Source organism: Hemibagrus wyckioides, linkage group LG06 (assembly GCF_019097595.1).
Source record: "Hemibagrus wyckioides isolate EC202008001 linkage group LG06, SWU_Hwy_1.0, whole genome shotgun sequence".
NCBI lineage: Eukaryota > Metazoa > Chordata > Actinopteri > Siluriformes > Bagridae > Hemibagrus > Hemibagrus wyckioides.
Window position 1 is genome coordinate 14,710,623 of NC_080715.1, and position 19,952 is coordinate 14,730,574.

Below are 19,952 nucleotides of genomic sequence, written 5' to 3' on the forward strand. Positions count from 1 at the left end.
GTGCCTTTATTTCTAATAGTGTGCCATCTGCACATATTAGCAGCACATACACTCTGATCCTCAAGGGTCTTCCAGGGCTGAGTTTTTTGGCTTCCTAAATATGTTTTGCTTAGGACCCTCACTGAAAGGAAACATATTATTTTGGGATTCTGCCTAAAAAGGCTCCCTGAAGGAGCAAACCATTCTTTTCAGACCTACCAATAGGACTACATTCTCTGAAAGTGCCAAACTGCAGCCTATTGTCACAGATCTGGTGCAATCAAGAACATGTGTTTTTTTTGTACCATACTGTTTACTTAACCCAGAAACATTCTAAAAGTTAATTAAAGGTACATCATGCCCAATTGTATGTAGATGATACATGTAAGTAAAAAAAAAAATTACTTCTGAGTGTCTACAGTATGGGCATTAGAACAATTTTTTAAGTAGCTGATATCCTGACGGGTGCACTAGGCTCCTTGTATCAGACAGTTTTTATTTTTTTCAATAGCCCTCTATCTACCCCCACAGCCTATGGCACCCCTACATACACCCAAGAGAGACAGAGAGAAAGATCGGATTTAATGAGTGTCAGCAAAAATACAGGCAACAATTGCCTTCCGTGTACATCTCACAGATGATAATGAGGCTCCTATTGTGCACTATTTTTCTTCACCCTCAGGTTAAAGAAGGTACACTTTTCCTTGCTGCTCACTGCTACACCTTAGTACCTCTAGTATATTACTTTAACCTAATGGTACACGTAGGAAACGTATTTTTAAAGGAATACTGTACCCACGTTAATGTGCATCCAGGTGAAAGATGCATATTAAAGATGCAAAAGATAGACTACCTCCACCCCAATGACAAGGAAAAGTACAGTTTGGTGGGCTACTGTATTTATCTTAGAGTGTGTTTGTTACCACAGGGCATGTGTTCTTGGTGACGAAATATATCCTGTGTCTACTGTTTAGTTTGACAAACTGATGTGTTCTTAGTTCTATTTACATTTAATTATTGTTTGGAAAATTATTATTTACTTTTTGGTCGCATGCGTATCTGTGCATGAAACTGGTGGTATTTAGGATGTATTGTAGGTTAAGGAAATATCTTTGCGCAAGAGATTAGTGCGCAAAGTATTACGGAAACGCTATAACACAATGCATTGTTTCTAAAAGCAGGAAGGAGCTATACAATTTTGCTCTGTTGTTGTTGTTTTTTTTTTTGGTTTGTGGGGAATTATGCTTTCAAACAGCGGCCACGGTGCTGTGTTATGAGGCACGACACTGACCCTCCTCCTCTCCTCGCCGTGCGTGTGTGTTTGTGCGTGTGTTTGTGTGTGTGTGTGCGTGTGTGTGCGTGTGTGTGTGTGTAAAGGAGGAGACTTGCTCCGTGAAGCTCCGCTTCCTCCCTCATCTCATCCCCCTCAGTGTCGCTGGTTGTTTCTGAAGCCTCTATAGAGGTGAAATCCGCCACGGAAGCTTCACTCATGCACTCGCTCTCAGCGCGGAGGGACGGAGTCCACCTGCACAAAGCGATGCTGCTCGACCCGAATCCGACCCGATCTTTCTCTTCCGCTATCGCTCTCTGTATCCGCAAGAAGTTCAAGCCCAGGATGCACAGCAAAGCGCTTTACCACCGTGTTTAATGAAAGTGGAACCGCGAGGCTAGCATGATTTTTGTATCCAAAGGAGCGTGATCTGACAGCGGCTTGAACTTTTTATTATTATTATTATTATTTCTAGGAGCAAAAGCGCATTTGGACCTGATCGTTTTTTTTAATCATGCCTGTACGAAGAGGTCATGTGGCACCGCAAAACACATTTCTGGGAATAATAATACGAAAATTCGAGGGACAAAGTGAGTATTAAACAGGGGAACAGAGTGTTCAGTGAAATTTCACAGGAACATGCAGGTTCGGGAAAAGTGCATGAGTTAGGCTTAAAACGTAAAAGTAGCCGAGTTAATGTAGAAGGAGTGGTACTAAGGCATGGCATGTGTTACACTGCATGCGCACATTGAGTACATTTCTAATACATTAGAGTAGCGTGTGTTAATGGAGGATAGACAGACCCTCCAGCCAGTAGAACACTTTACTTTTTATTTCTTGTCATCAATTTATTCATCTATTTTTTTTCTTCTTCTTCTTTTCAATATTACCCAGTTAGAAGTAACTTTAGTGAAGATAGCTTGGGATGAGCTTTGTGTGCTATTAATCAGCAGGATATTATAGAATACATGTGTATTTTAAAAGTGGATTCTTTTTGTGTGACTCGTTGTGAATTTTACTGCGAAAGCAATTGTATAGTCTACGTCAGGAAACGATTTAAACATGTGCATCTTCAACGTTGAAATGAAACCGGGTTCAAACTGACCGGAAACATTTCTTTGTGTTTTTGTCCGTCAGTGTTTGGCAAGGTCCTGAAATTGAAACGCAGACGTTGTACCTTTTGGAAAAGAGATTTCCAATGCAAATAGGCTTGATTTTGGACAAACCTCGATCGCTTGAACAATGTTCACTTTGTATGTATTTCATTGCTCTATAGGGGACATGTCTATTGCAAAATAAACGGACTTGTGATTGTCAGTGACTGGGAACTCTGGAAGTCAGGAAATTGATTCTTTTGCCGTTCCCAGTGGTAATGTATCTGACCAAGGTCCTGAAATGCACTGAAACCCCGCAAACCCTCTTCTAGGTTTTATAAGCAGCAAGAGAAATGAGGCAATAAAGGGAATCTGCGAGCTAAGCTGGGTTTAATATCAGGAAGAAAGGAACAGGAAATGCCAGAGCTCTACATCTTTTTTAATTTTATTTTATTCCACTTATCTATCATAAGGTAGCTGTGTTGGTTATGGAGATAGATCTGTATAAAGTAGTTCACTAATACAAACGATTATTCACATTGACTATTACAGAAACCTATTTTTTATCTTCCTGGTGCACAGGATTTCCAACAGGATTGCACAAAATAAATGCAAATTTGTGGTCAGCAGTTTTAAAAACAATACACTTTGTCATATACGTTTTCCCGGCAATAAAATAATATGTACAATCATTACCATCACACCAGTTCACTGTACAAAGCTTTTGTATTTGTAGAAGCATTTAGGTACTCTAACCAGCACATGCATATGTTTTTGGAGGTGTGGCTTAAGAGGCAGCACTAATGGGATGGGCTACATTTGTTTGAATTTTGAGTTTCAAAGCAGCTCCGGCTAACTCAGACAAAATGGCTGATTATAAACAAAATGCACTGTGTATAAGTTATATATTTCAGTGACTAATTACCAGGTTTTTACACCATTGGCATAGTATCTTGTGGGTAGTGTCTTGTCATCCGTAACAGTTTTTCTGATTTTCAGGAATACCTTCCTTTTTATTGTTGGAATAGTAAAAGATAGCCCAATCTTCCTGTTTCAAACGAATTCAACATTTCAGTTCAATTCATTAAAATCGTTATGAGCAAACATCAGATTTTTGTTTACACATGACCACATGAAAATGTTGTTTGAAACCATGTGAAGCAATTTAGAAAATATATATAAGGTGCAAAAAGTGACCAATGCTTTTATGTCCTCCACAGATAAGAATTTTATCATAGCAAATGCTCGTGTCCAGAACTGCGCAATCATCTACTGTAATGATGGCTTCTGTGAGATGACTGGTTTCTCCAGGCCAGATGTTATGCAGAAGCCCTGCATGTGCGACTTCCTGCATGGGGAGAGAACCAATCGACAATCCATTGCCCAGGTGGCTCAGGCTCTGCTGGGCTCTGAAGAACGCAAGGTGGAGATCACTTACCACCGCAAAGATGGTAAGTCTCACCAATTGTATTTAATTTTGAGAATCTGTGCTTCACTCTTGCTTTCCGTGAATGAATATGACTCGTGGTATGGCTTTTGAAAGGAAGAGCAGATGAAGGAGAGAGAAAGGAATGTCTGACAACTAAGAGCTCTTTCAGTGGTAATGTGGTATCATTACCAAGCACTTTGCATGAAAAAGTGAGAGCCCAGGAGAGAGCCTAACCCTTTTTTATATCATGTCCTCTCTCTCTCTCTCTCTCTCTCTCTCTCTCTCTCGCTCTTTCTCGCTCTCTGCTCCTCTGATTCCATCTCATAATGCCTCATTTTGTCAGGAGGCTGTTTTCTTACTGATTTGCGCAGTGAGGCGAGTATAACTCCAGCTCTAATGGAAACGGTGTCCATTCTCATGCCAGTAGCTCCACAGACAAATTCAACCCCAGACTCATCTGTCCTTCTGAACACATATATAACAAAACACACACTCATATCAGTTTTCAGGGTTCTGTGATCAGCAAGCCTCTGCTTTGCAAAGCAGGTGTCTGTGGCATTAGCACATGTGCAATAGTATATTGCTTCTGTTAGCAAAGTACTGAAATATTGATTATGCATCGCATATTGTATTGCAAGTGGTCTGTAGGATCTTGGTGTTGATCATAGTAGCACAGTATGGCTGCTGATAATGTAAGCTTGTTTGAACTGAATCAGATTTGTATTAGACTCAATGGCCAAGAACTATCTAATTATATAGAAAAATGCTTATTGACTGATGACCAGTCACAGAATGGCTTCCTTTTCCTTTAGCCAAGCCAGCAAAGACATGAGTTTTCTTGCTAAACTTTGGCATAACAATCTAGTGACATAAAGACAAAATTAGCTAAAGCTTATTTAGTTATTTTTGTTCAATTGTTTGTTTCACCAACTGGAAAATGGTACACAAATTTGTACATAGATTATAGGGAGGCAGCCATCAAGATACAATAACTTTTAGTCCGAATAATGTAAAATTTGTTTTGTTTACTTTGTTCCACAGACATTAAGCCTGAGGCTGAGAAAAATGATTCTTTATGAGTACTTGAAGGGTTCACTGGATAATTAAGGATTCTAAGCTTCTGAAAATGTTGTATTTTGACATTTTTTAAGGGTTCCCAATAGAGATTTCCAAAGAACCCTTTAGGGTTCTCAATGTTCTAATAGTATACACTTGAGGACATTGAAAACACACACACACACTTGTAGAGATAGCTAGTGTTTTTAATAGTTCTTTAATCAGCTCCCTGGGTAGGTTACTCTGAGGCTTAGAGCTGAGGAAACATTTTATTGAAATGGTGAGAAAGAGAACACTTAAGAATAATATCTGGCTGAGGAATAAATCAGACATTGCACAATAGTAGAGGTATAATCACTGGCTATGGCAGGTACAGCAGCTCTTAGTTGAACACTGCAATTTAACAGCACCTAGAGTAGAGGGACATATGAGCAAAAAAAAAAAAGATTGTGCTTTGTTATAGCATTATTACTGCTATTATAGAATCTTTCTAAGCCATGACTGTAACTGAGCGTTACATGTAGCTAACAAGGCATCAACTATTTGACTTTATTTGAGTAATGGAGATCAATTGAGCTATCCAGCAGCATTAGTGCTGGATAGCTTGCACTGCCTATTCATAAAGATGTGAATTATGAATAAGGGGGTTCGGTAATCTAATTTTAGACTTGAGACAGCACAATGAAGACAGACAGGCCTGAGTATATAGTGCATATTTGTGGCAGTGAAGCTACAGCTAGATTGACTGAACAATTAGTTATTGTGTTTTCGTTGTAGTTCGCGCTTCAGGCTTGGGAACTGTCACTGTTTGCTAAGTATCCTGAGAACAGATTGTCAATAAATTGAACTGTACTTTCTCTTATGTGAGGGAACAGTATCTTTGCTGACTCATAGCTACAGGGTCACTGGTTCGATCCTGATCTTGGGTTACTATCTGAGTATACAGTAGTTTCTCATTTTGTCTGTTGGGTTTCCTCTAGGTTCTTTGGTTTCCTCGCAAACATACCAGTAGTGTCTTTAGATGAAATGAGTGTGTGTGTGTGTGTGTGTGTGAGTGAGAAAGATACCCCATGATGGACTGGCATCCTGTCCAAGGTGTATTCCCACATTATTCACAGTGCTCAAGATCTACCATGACTTTAGGTTAGGCCAAGGTATTTAGTTTTCAGCAGCAGGTGCACAGAATCTTTGCAGAAGGAGGGTTCCAAAAGGAAAAGTCTGTTTATAAATCACTACGTTTTCTCTCTTTGTGAGCTGGAAATCACCCATGGCCTCTGAACACTATTTTAATGAGGATACAAATAGCCTACTGCAAATCGATTTTGTAATTCCTTCATCACTGAGACTAAATCAATGGGTCACTGCAGGCTCCTTGTCTCTTACTATAAAGCCCTTGCACACTCGAGCGATAAGGCAGGCTTGTGATACTCTCCCATTCTTCCTGGGTCTCTCCTGGTGTGCTGTTCATGCCAGCAAGCTGTCACGACCCTGCGATGAGAGATAGAAGCAGCATTTGTTTAGCTGTCCCAGGGCATGGGTTGGGGGAAGGAAGATGTTTGTGTGTAATTGGCTCCAGTGACAACTCAGCGCTGTAGAGCATATGGAGATGTCAGCTCCTCAGCTGCCTTAATTGACTCGTTACACCTGCAGGCCTTGACACAGCTTCTCATAAACCTGAGAAAAATCTTAGCACTCGTACAAAAATAATGATTCTTTTCCTTAAATAGAATGTTTCCATCATTACCGAGCTTTGCTGCTGTACAGTTTTTCCTTACTGCACCTCCTTACTGTTGTACAAATGTTTTTCCTAGAAAATTCCACATTTCCCTAAGATTTTCTTGCTTGCAGGATGTCATTCTGAAGTACTTCATGTGCTCTTCTGCCCATCCTGGGTGTGATGAGAAAGAGAAAGACAGATGCTGTTGCAATTCTTGCTGCAGTCACACTGAATTAACTCAGTCCTGCAAATCCACATGCAGATGTGACACGCTGTCATTCACAAGAGCCGGCACTGAGACGCTCCCCACTGCCAACACTGCACTGCTGTTCTCTCATGCTCAGACTTCAGTACATGACCGTGAACAACCAGGATGATTGTCAATCATCTGCCACCATAAATGAAATGTGGGCTGTTTTAATGTCAAACAAAGAGTCACTTAAGAAGAATAGGTCTTCCATCTCAGTGGTTACCTGTACTGACAGGGAGATTCTTCAGCCATTTCTTTTTTTATTTTAGACTGGAGTGTCTAGAAATGTTTTTGAATTAAGGGTTCTTTAATCGAAAACTCTGCCAGGAGGTGCAATATGTTAGGATTGTCACTGATAAATTACAGCTTCAGAAAGAAAAGAGAGATGGAGGTGGGAAATTCAGGCATAAAGTATGACTGAATATGTAAAGGAGATGGAAAGACAAGGGAAGAGTGAGAAATCAAATAGTATGCAGACGCAAAAATGGACAGACAGTGTGAGAAAGAGATATTGATGATTCTCTTGAGTATAATGGCCTCATTGATCTTGTTTGATACACCAAATTCTGACACTGAGAGAGAGAAGGACCTACAGCATGAGAGAAATGGAGGACAGTAGACAAATCAGTCTGCTAGATACACTGAAACATACTGGAAGCTGTGCAACATCCACTTTCCACATGAAGCATTTGATCTCTTAGATGAAGTCACCTCATGCATCTGTTACACAGCTGTTAATGATCATTTTGACATCAATGGTTTTCATTACTAATTCATGCATTTTCTTACAATGGCTTTTAGTTGATGAGTTGCATATCTCTTTGGCATTTGTAGGACTAGCTGTATTACAGGTAATATAATAATACATAATGCCTTCTAAAAGAGGAAGACGACACCAACATTGTGTGTGTGTGTGTGTGTGTTGTGCATGTGTAGGAACTAAAAGGATAATGGGCTGGTAACACGTGCTGCTGCGGGGAACTGATGATGGACAAATGACATGTAGTGAGCAAAGGTGCAGGGTTTCATTAGCCCTTATCTCTGGAGCTCCTGACCCACCAGACAAGTCTCCATTCTCTACCACAGCTTAATGGTTCTGAGGCAGTTATGAGGGGTTATGGGGGAATAAAGAAGATCAGGGGCTTCAGTACAGTAGGTGTGCTTTCTGAGAGCTGGATGGTTGCTTCTGAAAGGACAAGCATTAAATATTTATGCAGTGATGCCTCTTTGGTTACTTCTGCTGCTATTGTAAAACAATGGAGTATTTGGTTTGGCCATTGGGTAAGCATGTTTTGGAGTGAAGTCAGACTGGCAGAGGAGTGAAGGTGGTGTGGGATTTTAAAACAATATCACATTTAAAGATACATTTACAATGATATGCTAAAAGGAGAAGCCTTTAGTATTGCCACTCATTACAACACTGTGGCATTTTTTTCCATCACATATCCCAGCTTTTTGAAAGTTCAGAGGAATCAGCCATGGTACATAGAGGGTTAAGGGCCTTGCTCAAGGGCCCAGTACTAGGGCTTGTACCTTAGCCTTCTGAGCCCCAAGCCAGAGCCTTATTCACTTGAGCCACCACTGACCTACCAAAAGTGTTTGCAATATCCCGAATTTCCTTTGCCATTAATAAAGTTCTATATTATACTATCGTATAGATAATAGTTGGTTATTAGTTTTTAGGCTAGACTTGCATTACAACCAGTGTGTATTTCTTAACTTATTCCTATCCCAGGATAGGCTCTAAATCCACTGTGTGCCTCATTGGGGGAAAAAAGCAGGTGATATCATAAATCATATATATATATGATTTGTAGATGGGTTTTTAGTAATCTGTCTAATGACAGTTGTTTTGTAGATGGATCATGCTTGGTTTGTTAGTTATTTTGTAGATAGATGATGGTTTGTTAGTAATCTACAAAGTGATGATGGTTGTTTTAATTTGATATGGTTGTTCGCAGTCTGTATATTTGAAAAGTTGATTTATAGTTTTCAGTTGGATGAAGTGTTGTAGCAGTTGCTCCAAATTTAGATAAACAGATGCTGTCTCACACACTGGTACGGCGGCTGGTGATGCGTGAAGGTGTTGTGTCTGATCTTTATTTTATCTCATTGATGCCTGACAAGCAGTTGCTACAAATAGTCTGCAGTTAATGTGGGGTCAGCAATGTTAAAGTCAGCACATATTTGAGTATGAATTTTGGGTCCCTTGACAGTTTGAACTGGGCCCCTACTTGCAGAGTGTACATTTTCTTGGACAATTTATAAACTAGGGTCTCCTCAGACCTCATCAGCATCACCTACTCTGCATTCTTGATATAATCCCCTCACCCTTCTCTTCATTTACAGCCCTGCCACAACACACCACTTTTTGCACCGACATTTGGCAATTCTAGCATTTAGGCTCCATATGTGCATTGGGGGTGTGGCTTTGCACATACTGTTCAATAGAAGACCTGATTTGTTTTTTGCTTTCTGATTTTTAGTTTATAAATGAATAATCTTCCAAATACTTACTGCCTTTAAAGATTGTAAATGTGAAGTAAGATACAATTTGCTATGCTTTCTTCATCTAAGTCTAAATGTGCTTTGAATGGATAATTAGGTCTGTCAGCATTTTTGTGACATAAACCGGAATCTCAATGAAATTTCAGAACTTAAGATATTTTCAGCCATTTATCTGTTGGGATTCATCATATCTTCCAATCATCAGCTATTCTAAAAGAACCCTTAAACAACTCCACATGAATGGCAGATGGGAGAAGTAGTAGCTCATCAAGGGCATATGCCTGTCCAAAACATCACCATACTGGTAAATATGAAACTGAGCTGGTCAGCTCATGGGCACCCTCTTGAAAGCCATCCAGAGGCATCCTGGCCATCTGTTATATCGTTCTGCCAGGGCTAACACCCATCCCTTTCTTTTCTTTTACTTCTAACTGATTAGACTGAAAGCAGTAGCAAACTGACCACTAATCTGTTTTACATCCACCAGTGAGTCTAATTCAGGGGCATGAAATAGCATAAAACATCTATTGGATCTAATAGAAATAAAAATAGCTTTGCTCTTCTCAAAACACAATCTATTATTGCTCACAGTAGGAAACACCACTTATGAAAGTTTGGCCCAATGCACTTTGTCCTACTGTCTGCATATTAAACTCTGAACATGGTGGTGCTTTGCCACTAGTCACTCAGTAGTCCATGCAGTGACTTCAAGTGAGACTGATTAAAAATGAAAGTAGGCCTTAGGGCCTGCCTAGCAGCATTTTAGTAAGACTAGAGGGGGCCACATGGCCATTAGGCCACCAAAGATTTTGTCTTTTCCTTTCTTGTCCTGCCTCACTAAGCCATGATTTGGTCCATTCCCAGAATGGTTTTGTATACTATGTCCACCAACATTCATGTAATGCCAACCCTGTCAGAATAGATCAGAGAGATAGGCATGACTACACGTCTTCTATGAGCCTGCTGAGGGTCTGATCCTGCTCATACTATATTTAAACATCATTTGTAGGCATAACAAAGACTTTTTTTAGAAAGAAGGTTTATATATTGATTTTGTCTTCAAAATTAGATCATGCCATCAGTGGAATGAGGCAGAAGGATAAACTCAGTGTTTTGTGGTTTGCTATTTCGTCAAATTGATAACCATTGCATTTTAATAACAATGAGATTTAATCTTTTGGTTTCATTAGGTTCTGTTTCCTGTCAGTTGTTATTGAGATTAGTGAGCTTTCTGACACATTTGAAAATGAACTCCTCAGCCTTTTAAGGTGCATACTGTCCTTGAGGTTTTGCATGTAGCCAGGGCTTTGTGAGCTGTACTGCATTTGCATTGTATTATGATTATAGTGCATTATCTCCATAGTGTTCAAAGAACTGGTTTAAAATGACCATCTGCTAGAGATTAAGTTAGTGTACTCTTGCAATCTGAGTGGACTCATAAAAATCTATTCATACTGAATTCAACTGCCTGGAACAAAGACTATCTACACAATCTTCTTTGTCTTTATGTCCTTTTGCTGATGTGAGATTAAAATGTTCTGTTTAAATTGAATTACAGGTAAGAGCATCAGGCATATAGAAGTGATCATTTCCCTGAGTCATTATGCTCTGATGGCTTCTCTGCTGACTGAAATGTCTTTTTGTGTGGTGGAGAGTCAAATGGAGACCCATCGTTCAGCTCCATCATGACTTAACATAGCCTCTCCTGAAGGCACAGCTACAATAGGGCTATTTTTAGCCCTAATGCTTTCAAACGCCTGTGAGGCTCATAGCAAATGAAATGCAATCTTTTTTTCCTGAGGTTGAAAATCAATCATTAATGTTTGAGGAAAATGTCAGAGATTTTTGGGGGGGATATTGGTCAAAAATGATTTCCTGATGTATAATAAACCATCTTTATATTGTCTATTTATTTATTTAAAATAAATGTGTGATCATGTTGTTTTCTGTGGAAATTTCCTTGGCACCTTTTAATGATTTGATTTGTACATTAATTAGGCTACACCTAAAATAGCAGAGGTGATGAGAGTACAAATGAGATCATAACACGTTTTAATGCTCAATCCAGAATCCATTATAACACCTTTGACTGTAATGAAACTGATTTGACTGCTGCTGAAGACAACCTGTCCGAACATGCCCTGTCTGTGTTCTTAATAATTCCCCCCATTGTTTTGTTGAGAGTAGTCAGTGAGTTTTATGCCGTAGCAATTTGCAATGACTTTTCCAAAGAGAGCAATACTATATAATACTTTGACAAAATATCCTGAGGACAAATACAAAATCTTTAAACATTAGGCCATGTAATTAGAATAATAAAGATGAATAAAGATGCATCTTAGTTTATTTTTTTTTTGGCTGAGCTCCTCAGTGTTTGGCTTGTGTATAATGACTACAAGCTGAATACTGGGCTGTGAGTGATCCATAGTGAGCATCCATCTTCAGGGCTGAGAATGAACTTCATATGTGAGAATATCTTCTCACGGAGATGTCAGTGATGATGCTTGCAGCTTTGTCAGTGCAATCTTCTTTAGACAGTCACATTTCACTAGGTGTTATGTTTAATGTTCAAATGGAACAACACTGATTTATTAAGAAGAAACACATGAGATCATACCTGTCTAGTCTTGCTGAAATGAACAAACTAGAACAAGTAGAATACAGTAGGTATGTGGGTTATTGCCATAGCATTGGTACTGTAGCTTAGTGAACCCTCAATTGCTTAGTTGTATAAAATGAGAAAAAAGTCACTCTGGATTAGGGCTTCTGCCAAATGCCAAAAAGGTAAAAAATAAATGTGTCATTGCTCACTTTATCCAAATGTTGGTATAAACAGCTAAAACTAATTACTAACTAGTTATTACTACTACAGTGTTGAAGCACAGCAAGAAATAAGACACTCAACACTGGTAGTGTTTGAAATGAACCATATATTACATTGCAGACCAAATTGAGGTGAAAATAAAGTCTTTTGTTGTTTATAGTTTATAAGTATATACTATTTGTGCAACAGCATGACACATCTAAAGTGAAAGGATAACTAGTGATGTGGGAACATACAGGCATTTGACATAGATGTTTTAGTGTGTTAACTGTATGAAGGTTTGAAAAACCGTGAATCAGTGAAAACAGTGAAACTTGGGATCTGTCTAAAAAACCTGTTACTAGCAGCATAGTCCATTTGAGCCAGTAGCTAGTCATGAGTAAAGCAGGGTCTTGGCAGCTTATGAGAAGTGATGCCTTGCTACTACTAACTTGCTACCACTGACAATGGTAGAGCTTGCTGACATTGGCCATTTACTATGGTATAAGAAGAATAAAACTTTTCAGTGTGTGCTCTTCTATGGGGAAAAAAATCAACTTTACTGTGATAATGGCATTACATTATGTCTTATTTTGATTCGTGAAGTAATTCAAATTTAAACAATTGTTAATGATTATTTATGACCCTTAAATTATTTGTGCATACACTACTATTGGATTTTCCTTTTATAACTAGGAGCAAAAGTTACTCCAGCTTTGAAAATGGACAAGTGTTTTACAAGTGTTTAAGTGAAATGGTCTGATCACTTCTTTGATCATTTACTTAGTGAAAGCCAGACACTTGATGGCTTCATGGCCAGCTTTGGTTTAATTATTGATGGTGGAAATAGGAATCTAATTAAATTTCCACTATCTTGAAAGGGCAACAGGCTTCACTTCAGTGGAGTCAGTACTATATGCCCAGCACAAACTGAGCTGAGGAATCGGTAGTCTACTGTAATTAGTCTGTGGATCCCTCACTATTTCTGTCTTATCATGGGTCTAAGTCAATACTTAGTGAACTTTGCCACTACTTTAGATTCAGTTTTAGGTCTATTTATATATTTAGTTTCATTGAAGCTTTATAGATTTGCTGTACATATTTACCGTTTCCATTACAAAATATTAGATTTTTCTCATAAATTTCAAGAGCAAGTCTGAGTACATAATTGTTTTTCTTCCTAAATTGCATACATTTTAGGAAACAATGCCTCAAATATCCCAGTCGTCTCAAAATATGTATTCACTGTGTACACAGTCATGCTGTGACTATAATGGCTCTGAATGGTACATTCTCCTCAAACTGATATACCATACACTTGTCATAAATCTCTACACAAACTACTCTGAAAGTGCATCACTGTGTGCATGCTAGTGTCATTGTTATATACCATTAAAAACAAAAATTGTCTACAAATGTAATTCAAAATTATACATTATCTGTAATGTTCACAAGAGATGCTACAAAATAAATAAACACTATGCTTTCACTGGATTCAGTGAATATCCTGTGATATTTCCAAATGCTTGCTCATTATTTCATACTATTGCGTGATCATCAGTAACAAAATCTCCATTATTTTTAACCATTATCTGAAATCTCTAAACACATCTAATGGAAAATCTTGCTAACTGTAAACCAGGCTCTACATCACAAGCACAAACTTTATGATTCAAAAAATATATATTGAATCTGTAAATAAAATATGCAACAAATAGATGAAATTTATTATTGTTGTTGTTATTATTGTTGTCAATTTTTTTTTTTTTATAGTTAGATAAGAGTTTGAGAACCCCTGCTATGCACAGTAGCAAAGAGCACAGTAGCAAGGTAGAAAAAAAGGCAGAGCAGTATTAATAGATATGAGACATAAATTTCACAGATATTAGAATTACCACAGATTATGACTATTGCTCATCAGCTTGAGTGTACTAAGGTCTGCTACCTCACACTTGCTATCTCAGCTCTCTCTGCCTCATCTCTCATCCCTGCATTCTCTCTATCTTCCACCTGGAACTGACAATACAGCGTAAAAAGTTCATCAGCATTCCTTCTCATTGTTGACTGCGGTTATAATTTCACGGCAATTTACATTTTTTTCACAACTGGGTGCACATTTTTTTTGCATCCTGGCACATGTTTCTGATTAACCTAAGCTCACTTGACTTTTGCTTAAGTCATTAGCAAAAAACTGAATGTGTTTCACTGAAGTTCAGTGTCACAGCTCTACCTGAACATAAATATCAAGATATAACCTTTCCTTCAAATCATGATTCAGCATAGGAAAAACAGATTTTCCAACATGGTTAGAAATGTGGTGTAGAAAAAACTAGAAAATAACTCACTAAGGGAATAATAAGATCCATCTAGTGAAATGCAAATGTCCATTTTCTGTAGTTCATGTGTGGCAGAGACACCAGCACTCACATTATGATGCCTGTGATTAAATGATTCATTTCAGTGTATAAAAATGTAGATGCAGACAAGTATTTGTGGTATTAGAAATTCATATAATATGTGGTGTGGTATTTTAATGGGAATGTTTCATATTGGGTAGGGTGTTCATGGCCTTGCATCTAATGCACACATTATGAATAGCATTCCAAATTTGTCCAGAGATTTGATAAATGTTAGAACACTGTGACCAGAAAAATGTGAAAAATGTGAAATCCCAGAAATATGTTTAAGCAATTGTGAAAAATGTACTAATTGCTACTATTCACTGTGGTCATTAGTGAAAGTTTATTATAGATTTGGAGTCCACTTAAAGGGTTTTGTTTTTCATTTGCGAACACTAAAAGTCAATAAACACATCAATAACCTATTGAATATATGTCTGTGCAGTTTGCTCTTGCTGATTTATAAAACACTGACACACACATTGATCTTGTTGATTTATAAAACACTACACACTATGTTCTCAGTTGATCAATGCAATTGTAGAAATTCATATGAAGTGTGCATGTGTGTGGCATTTTGTTTCATGAGAAACGTGTTCATCAGTTTATACTCAAAATATCTAAAACATTTAATAATATTTGTGTATTTCTTAAAATTAGTGTCAACTACTAGAAAAAAAGCATTTATGATGGGGGATATCCCTTTCCATTTAGAAAGATTTTCTTTTCTACACATGTATGATATTTCACAACCAATAGTCAGAAAAATCTTTAGTCTGTCCAATCCACGCATAATGATTGTTGAATTAATCAGCTAGCAAAGTTATATGTCCTCCATGTCTAATGATAAACAATTCTGTACTCTTCCATTATATATTTTAATTGTATAAGAACATGAGACTAAAGTATATTAGTTTCTGTCCACACATTATGAAATGTGGAATTAGAAGTGGAATAGTGTATGGAGTGTTTCGATAACAACATTTAATGAATTTGCAGTGAGAGTCAATGCCAGTAAAATGTGTTTAGAGTTTAGCATTAAACGCTTAGGCAATAAAACTGACCGTTTCCTTTTGAGTAATGTGTGCAGTAATGGTTGTAGAATAACTTCCGTAATGATGTGCGATTTGGGACTGGGAGTGAAGAGCACAGCAGCATGTTATTTTAGAATGGGACAGAGACAGCTTAGGCCCTCGCTGAAGTCTTTTGGAAGGAGATGAGAAGACGGGTTGGGCTTTGACTTGCTTACTGACCTCAGGGTGGCTTTTAAAAGAGCGAGAAGTCCTTTTGACAGCTGAGCGTATGCTTTGAAAGGAAAGACTTTTCCCACACAAAGTTAAATGGCCTGGGACGAGAGGTGAAGCCAAGCGGCAAAAAAGTCTATAAGATTTGCATTACCCTGCAGGCTGGACATTTGACAATCTATCAGGTTCAGGTGCAGAGGAGAAAGAGGAGAGGCCACGTAGAGGAGAAAACAGTGTGAGTGTATCTGTGTGAATGAGAGAGATTATATATGAGTAAATGCAGGGGCGTAATTTCCACTGGGGACACACACACTTTTCAAAATCCCGTTTGCCCACCCCCCACTTTGTTATGATTTTTTAACCACACGCCGTCATTGCCACAAAGGAGCAGGACCGAGCAGGACACAGAGAGTCTGCCTGTGTTGATGCGCGTGTCTGCGTCCAGGAACGTCGCGTGCACACTCGCTAAAAATATCTGACTGAAAGGTGTAATGAACAGGTATCACGGTTGTGGCACAGTCAGCGATGAAACGCCAGAAGCAGCAAATGATTACTTTAATGTCATCTTGGCTGAAAAGAAAGAAAGATGTGAGCTGGTTGATTCAATAAATTAGCTCAGGTCAGGATAATCATATTTTCTGTCTACACCTGTTGATGTTAGCCTGACATTGACTGAGCTAACGTTAAGATACACTGTTGTTGCTAGGTAACTTCAGACTGTCAGTTATTTGATATAGATTAGATTCTGTGTGCCACGAAACGAGTTCACTTTAAACCGCACATTTTCTGTCAGCAATGGATGACAAGCAGACTCATGTTTATGCATGAAAGACAATTTTTAAAGAAATTTTTCATATAATTACATATTAATTTTGCTACAGTTCAACAATTTAACACACACAGTTAATAAAGGCTTTTTGCTTTTTCTATTCTAAACCCCTGCGGCTTGGTGGATGTGTCTCTGACAAACGTCCTGTGCAACAAGTGATTTATTTTCCATTTTCAGGTACAGCGGTTAGTTTGAAATAAAAGTTTGCTTAAGAGTGGAAATCAAGTCTCACAGTATTTTAATTTTACTCACACACAAAACATTAATGGTGAACTTTTTCGACTTTATAAAATGATTCTCTCAAGTCTTGGTGATCGGCACCCTATTAAACAATAAAGAAATTAAGACATCTTTTTTGTATACCTAGCTTATTATTCTTTTTGAAAGAAAAAAAATAATAGGCCCTAAATGTATGTTAATGCATTGTAAATGCAAAACATTTTCCCTAAAGTTTACACCCTTGAGTAAATGAGTCTACAATTACAGCAGAGCAGGATTTTACTGTAATGGGTGTTATTTATACCAGAACAGGTAGAAGAGATAGAAAGTGCTTAACAACAACCCCACACATTCATAACATTAGACTACAGCTGAGCAAGTCACAGCTGGATTACTGTGCCTTCAATTAACCCCAAAACTAAATGTCTGTTTTAAAAAATCCCCAAACATAATAATCATTAAAATTACATCTAGATACTTTTGATTTACATAAAGAGCAGTATGATTTTACAAAGGTTGGAAGATTTTGTTCATGTAATCTAGGCATATAAATAGTGTGTGGAGAGAGTATGTGAGTGTTTGAATATTAGTCTAATCATGCAGGAACACAGCATGCAAATAACATTTCAAAATAAACTGAAGAGAAAGAGAAGTTGAAAATCCCAAAGTGTGAGCTAAATATGAGCTAATCAGAACCAGCACAGAAACAGCTGCATTGCAGTCGGTACTAAAACTCTACACCAAGGACTTGTGGAAATTAATGAGAAATATATTGTGTTTTCCTTTTTGCTGGATGCACATGCTAAAATTGTTCATTTACTATGCAGTGTGCAGCACTGTGAGCTAGTTCATTTTATGATATTGTTGCCTGCATGAATTTGTAAGCATAATGCAATGAGAACATGAATTTGTAAGCATAATGCATAATGCAATAAGTAATTATCTAATAAAAAAATAATACCTTAATGAAAGTATATATAAGTTAAATATTGGGTTAATCATAGATGAGTTACCTGTTAAACCATGTGAATGGCTTGTCAGTCCCAGGAGTAGCTGAGATCATAATGTCGTAATTTTATAAATTCATGTGATAAATTGGGTTTCACAAAACTTAAAGCAATGCTTCAGAGCAAGAAATGTTTTATTTCCTGTATTATAGTTTATACAATAGCTGGAAGATATACTGTATAGTTTAAAAATACAAAGGAAGGCTAAATTCTCTTAAAATTACTTTCATAGTAAAATTGCCTTCCAAGTGGTGCAACTAATATGCACATGAATTGTCAGGTGATCACAAGTACAAATCCTATTATAGCTGTTCTTTCCTGGTGATGGGGATAGCATAGTCTCTCACCTGTCAATCCCTCTAGCCTCTGTAAGTTTGTGTATATGAAAGAGGGCAGATATTGCTGTGTTACACTGCCATGTGATGCAGCATGAGCAGCAGAATGTTGTCTTCATAATACTGAGTACTTTATTAATCCCCAAGGAGAAATTTGGTATCCTGTGTCTTGGAAGAAGCATGTTAATCATATGATAGGGGAGATCTGGCTAGTGGGTGGGAATGGCAGGTGACCAAAATGGGAAAAAGTCCACCTTAATATCAGGAGTTAGTTTAAGTTTTAGAAGTTGAACAAGACCTTTTCTTCAGTGGTGTTATGCATTCTCCATGTACTAACACTCAAACAATGAACCCTTGGTCCTAGCATTCCACCTGTTACTGAGCTTTCACTTTTCTGGTATTGGCCTTGTCTGGTTGGTTTATTGAGTTCTGACTAGATTATTCTGTTTATATGTGTATGCTGATCACCTGTTGTAAAAATTAGTAGTTGTTTGTCTTTCTCAGTTTTGCCATTCACATGTACACATAGGATACAGCAGGTAACAGTTGCCTTTGCAAATGAAAACATGTTGAAAATATTGCATTTTGCAAAATATATATATATATATATATATATATATATATATATATATATATATATATATATATATTATATATATATTTCTTTTGCAAAAGCAGTGTGAAACTGTATTAAATCACTACTATTTTTATCCATTTTGCTATGGTATAATTTACATTTTTATCAAATTATTGCACTGGAGCTCAGCTCCACTTCCCATAACCCAAAGGTGTGAGAGCTTCAATCCACTACATTCCCCTAAATTTAACCCTGGAGCAAAGTAGAATAAAACATCTACAGAGGAATATTAATGTTATTTTAAGGTTCAGTATAATTTTCCATTAAAACTTGATGAAGCCTTAAGTGCTCAAAAAAGAATATTTCACAGCAGTAGGAATGAAATAATATTGGGAGAGGTTTAGGCCTATGTCTATTTTTAAAAGAGTTTCTAGAGTCAGGAGCTGTACAGTCACTGAAGAGTGCTCCTTATCCAAAGATATGTAGCCAGATGTATACCTTGAGGCAAAGCAGACTTGCTCTTAAGAATGAGACTTAAGACCAAGGTGAAATTATTAACATCTTAGTGTAAAGTAATTACAATAAGATGATTAAATCTACTGTAAAATTGTGATGCGGCGTACAGCCTGTGTAGTGGTCCTTTGTCCCCTCTAGCTTCTACCATTTAAACACACACACACACACACAGGATGTTCAGGATGGTGCAGCATGATGGGGTTCCTTGCTAATCTCTTCACTGAACTATTGTTTTTCCATCTGCTTCAGTACTGAAATGGTTGTTGGTTATTGCTGCAGGAGATGTTTACTCTTTGCTTCTTTGGTTTATTCATCAATTAGACATTAATTAGAATGAAATTAAATAAAATTCACTGAGAGTAAATTGGCCATGGCATACATTTCATGTGATTAAAATGGAGGATGTACTGAAGGGAGAAAACCATACATAATACAACATACTGTGCTATATAACATAATATAATGTAGAAGCATAATTTATAGATGGATAAGATGAAAAGCAGAAAAAATAAATTCTTTTTCTTTACCTTAGCCAGCTAAGATGAATGTAAGTTTGTATAAATGTATAACTATTGCTGTATGTTGTTGCCACAAACATCACAAATGGTAGCTGCAAATTCTTTGAACATTTCTGGAACACAGCCATAATTGTATTATTGACCCAGTATATCTTTACATTAGTCAAGACACTGGAGATGAGCTCCTCGTGTGTCTGTTGCT

At 37.5% G+C, this 19,952-nt stretch overlaps 1 protein-coding gene across 4 annotated transcripts in view; it reads left to right on the forward strand.

Moving 5' to 3' along the window:
• Positions 1-1,360: 1,360 nt before the first annotated feature.
• The window catches only part of LOC131354898 (potassium voltage-gated channel subfamily H member 7-like), a 64,712-nt gene continuing 46,120 nt past the window's right edge, over positions 1,361-19,952 (forward strand). For 2 of the 4 annotated variants that reach the window (XM_058392999.1, XM_058393000.1), the window contains exons 1-2: positions 1,362-1,839; positions 3,564-3,794. In XM_058392999.1, coding sequence (XP_058248982.1) covers positions 1,764-1,839; positions 3,564-3,794 — 307 coding nt within the window. In that variant the 5' untranslated portion in view covers positions 1,362-1,763. Of the gene's footprint in view, positions 1,840-3,563; positions 3,795-19,952 lie in introns of all 4 variants that reach the window. The other 2 variants (XM_058392998.1, XM_058393001.1) reach the window with 2 other exon arrangements.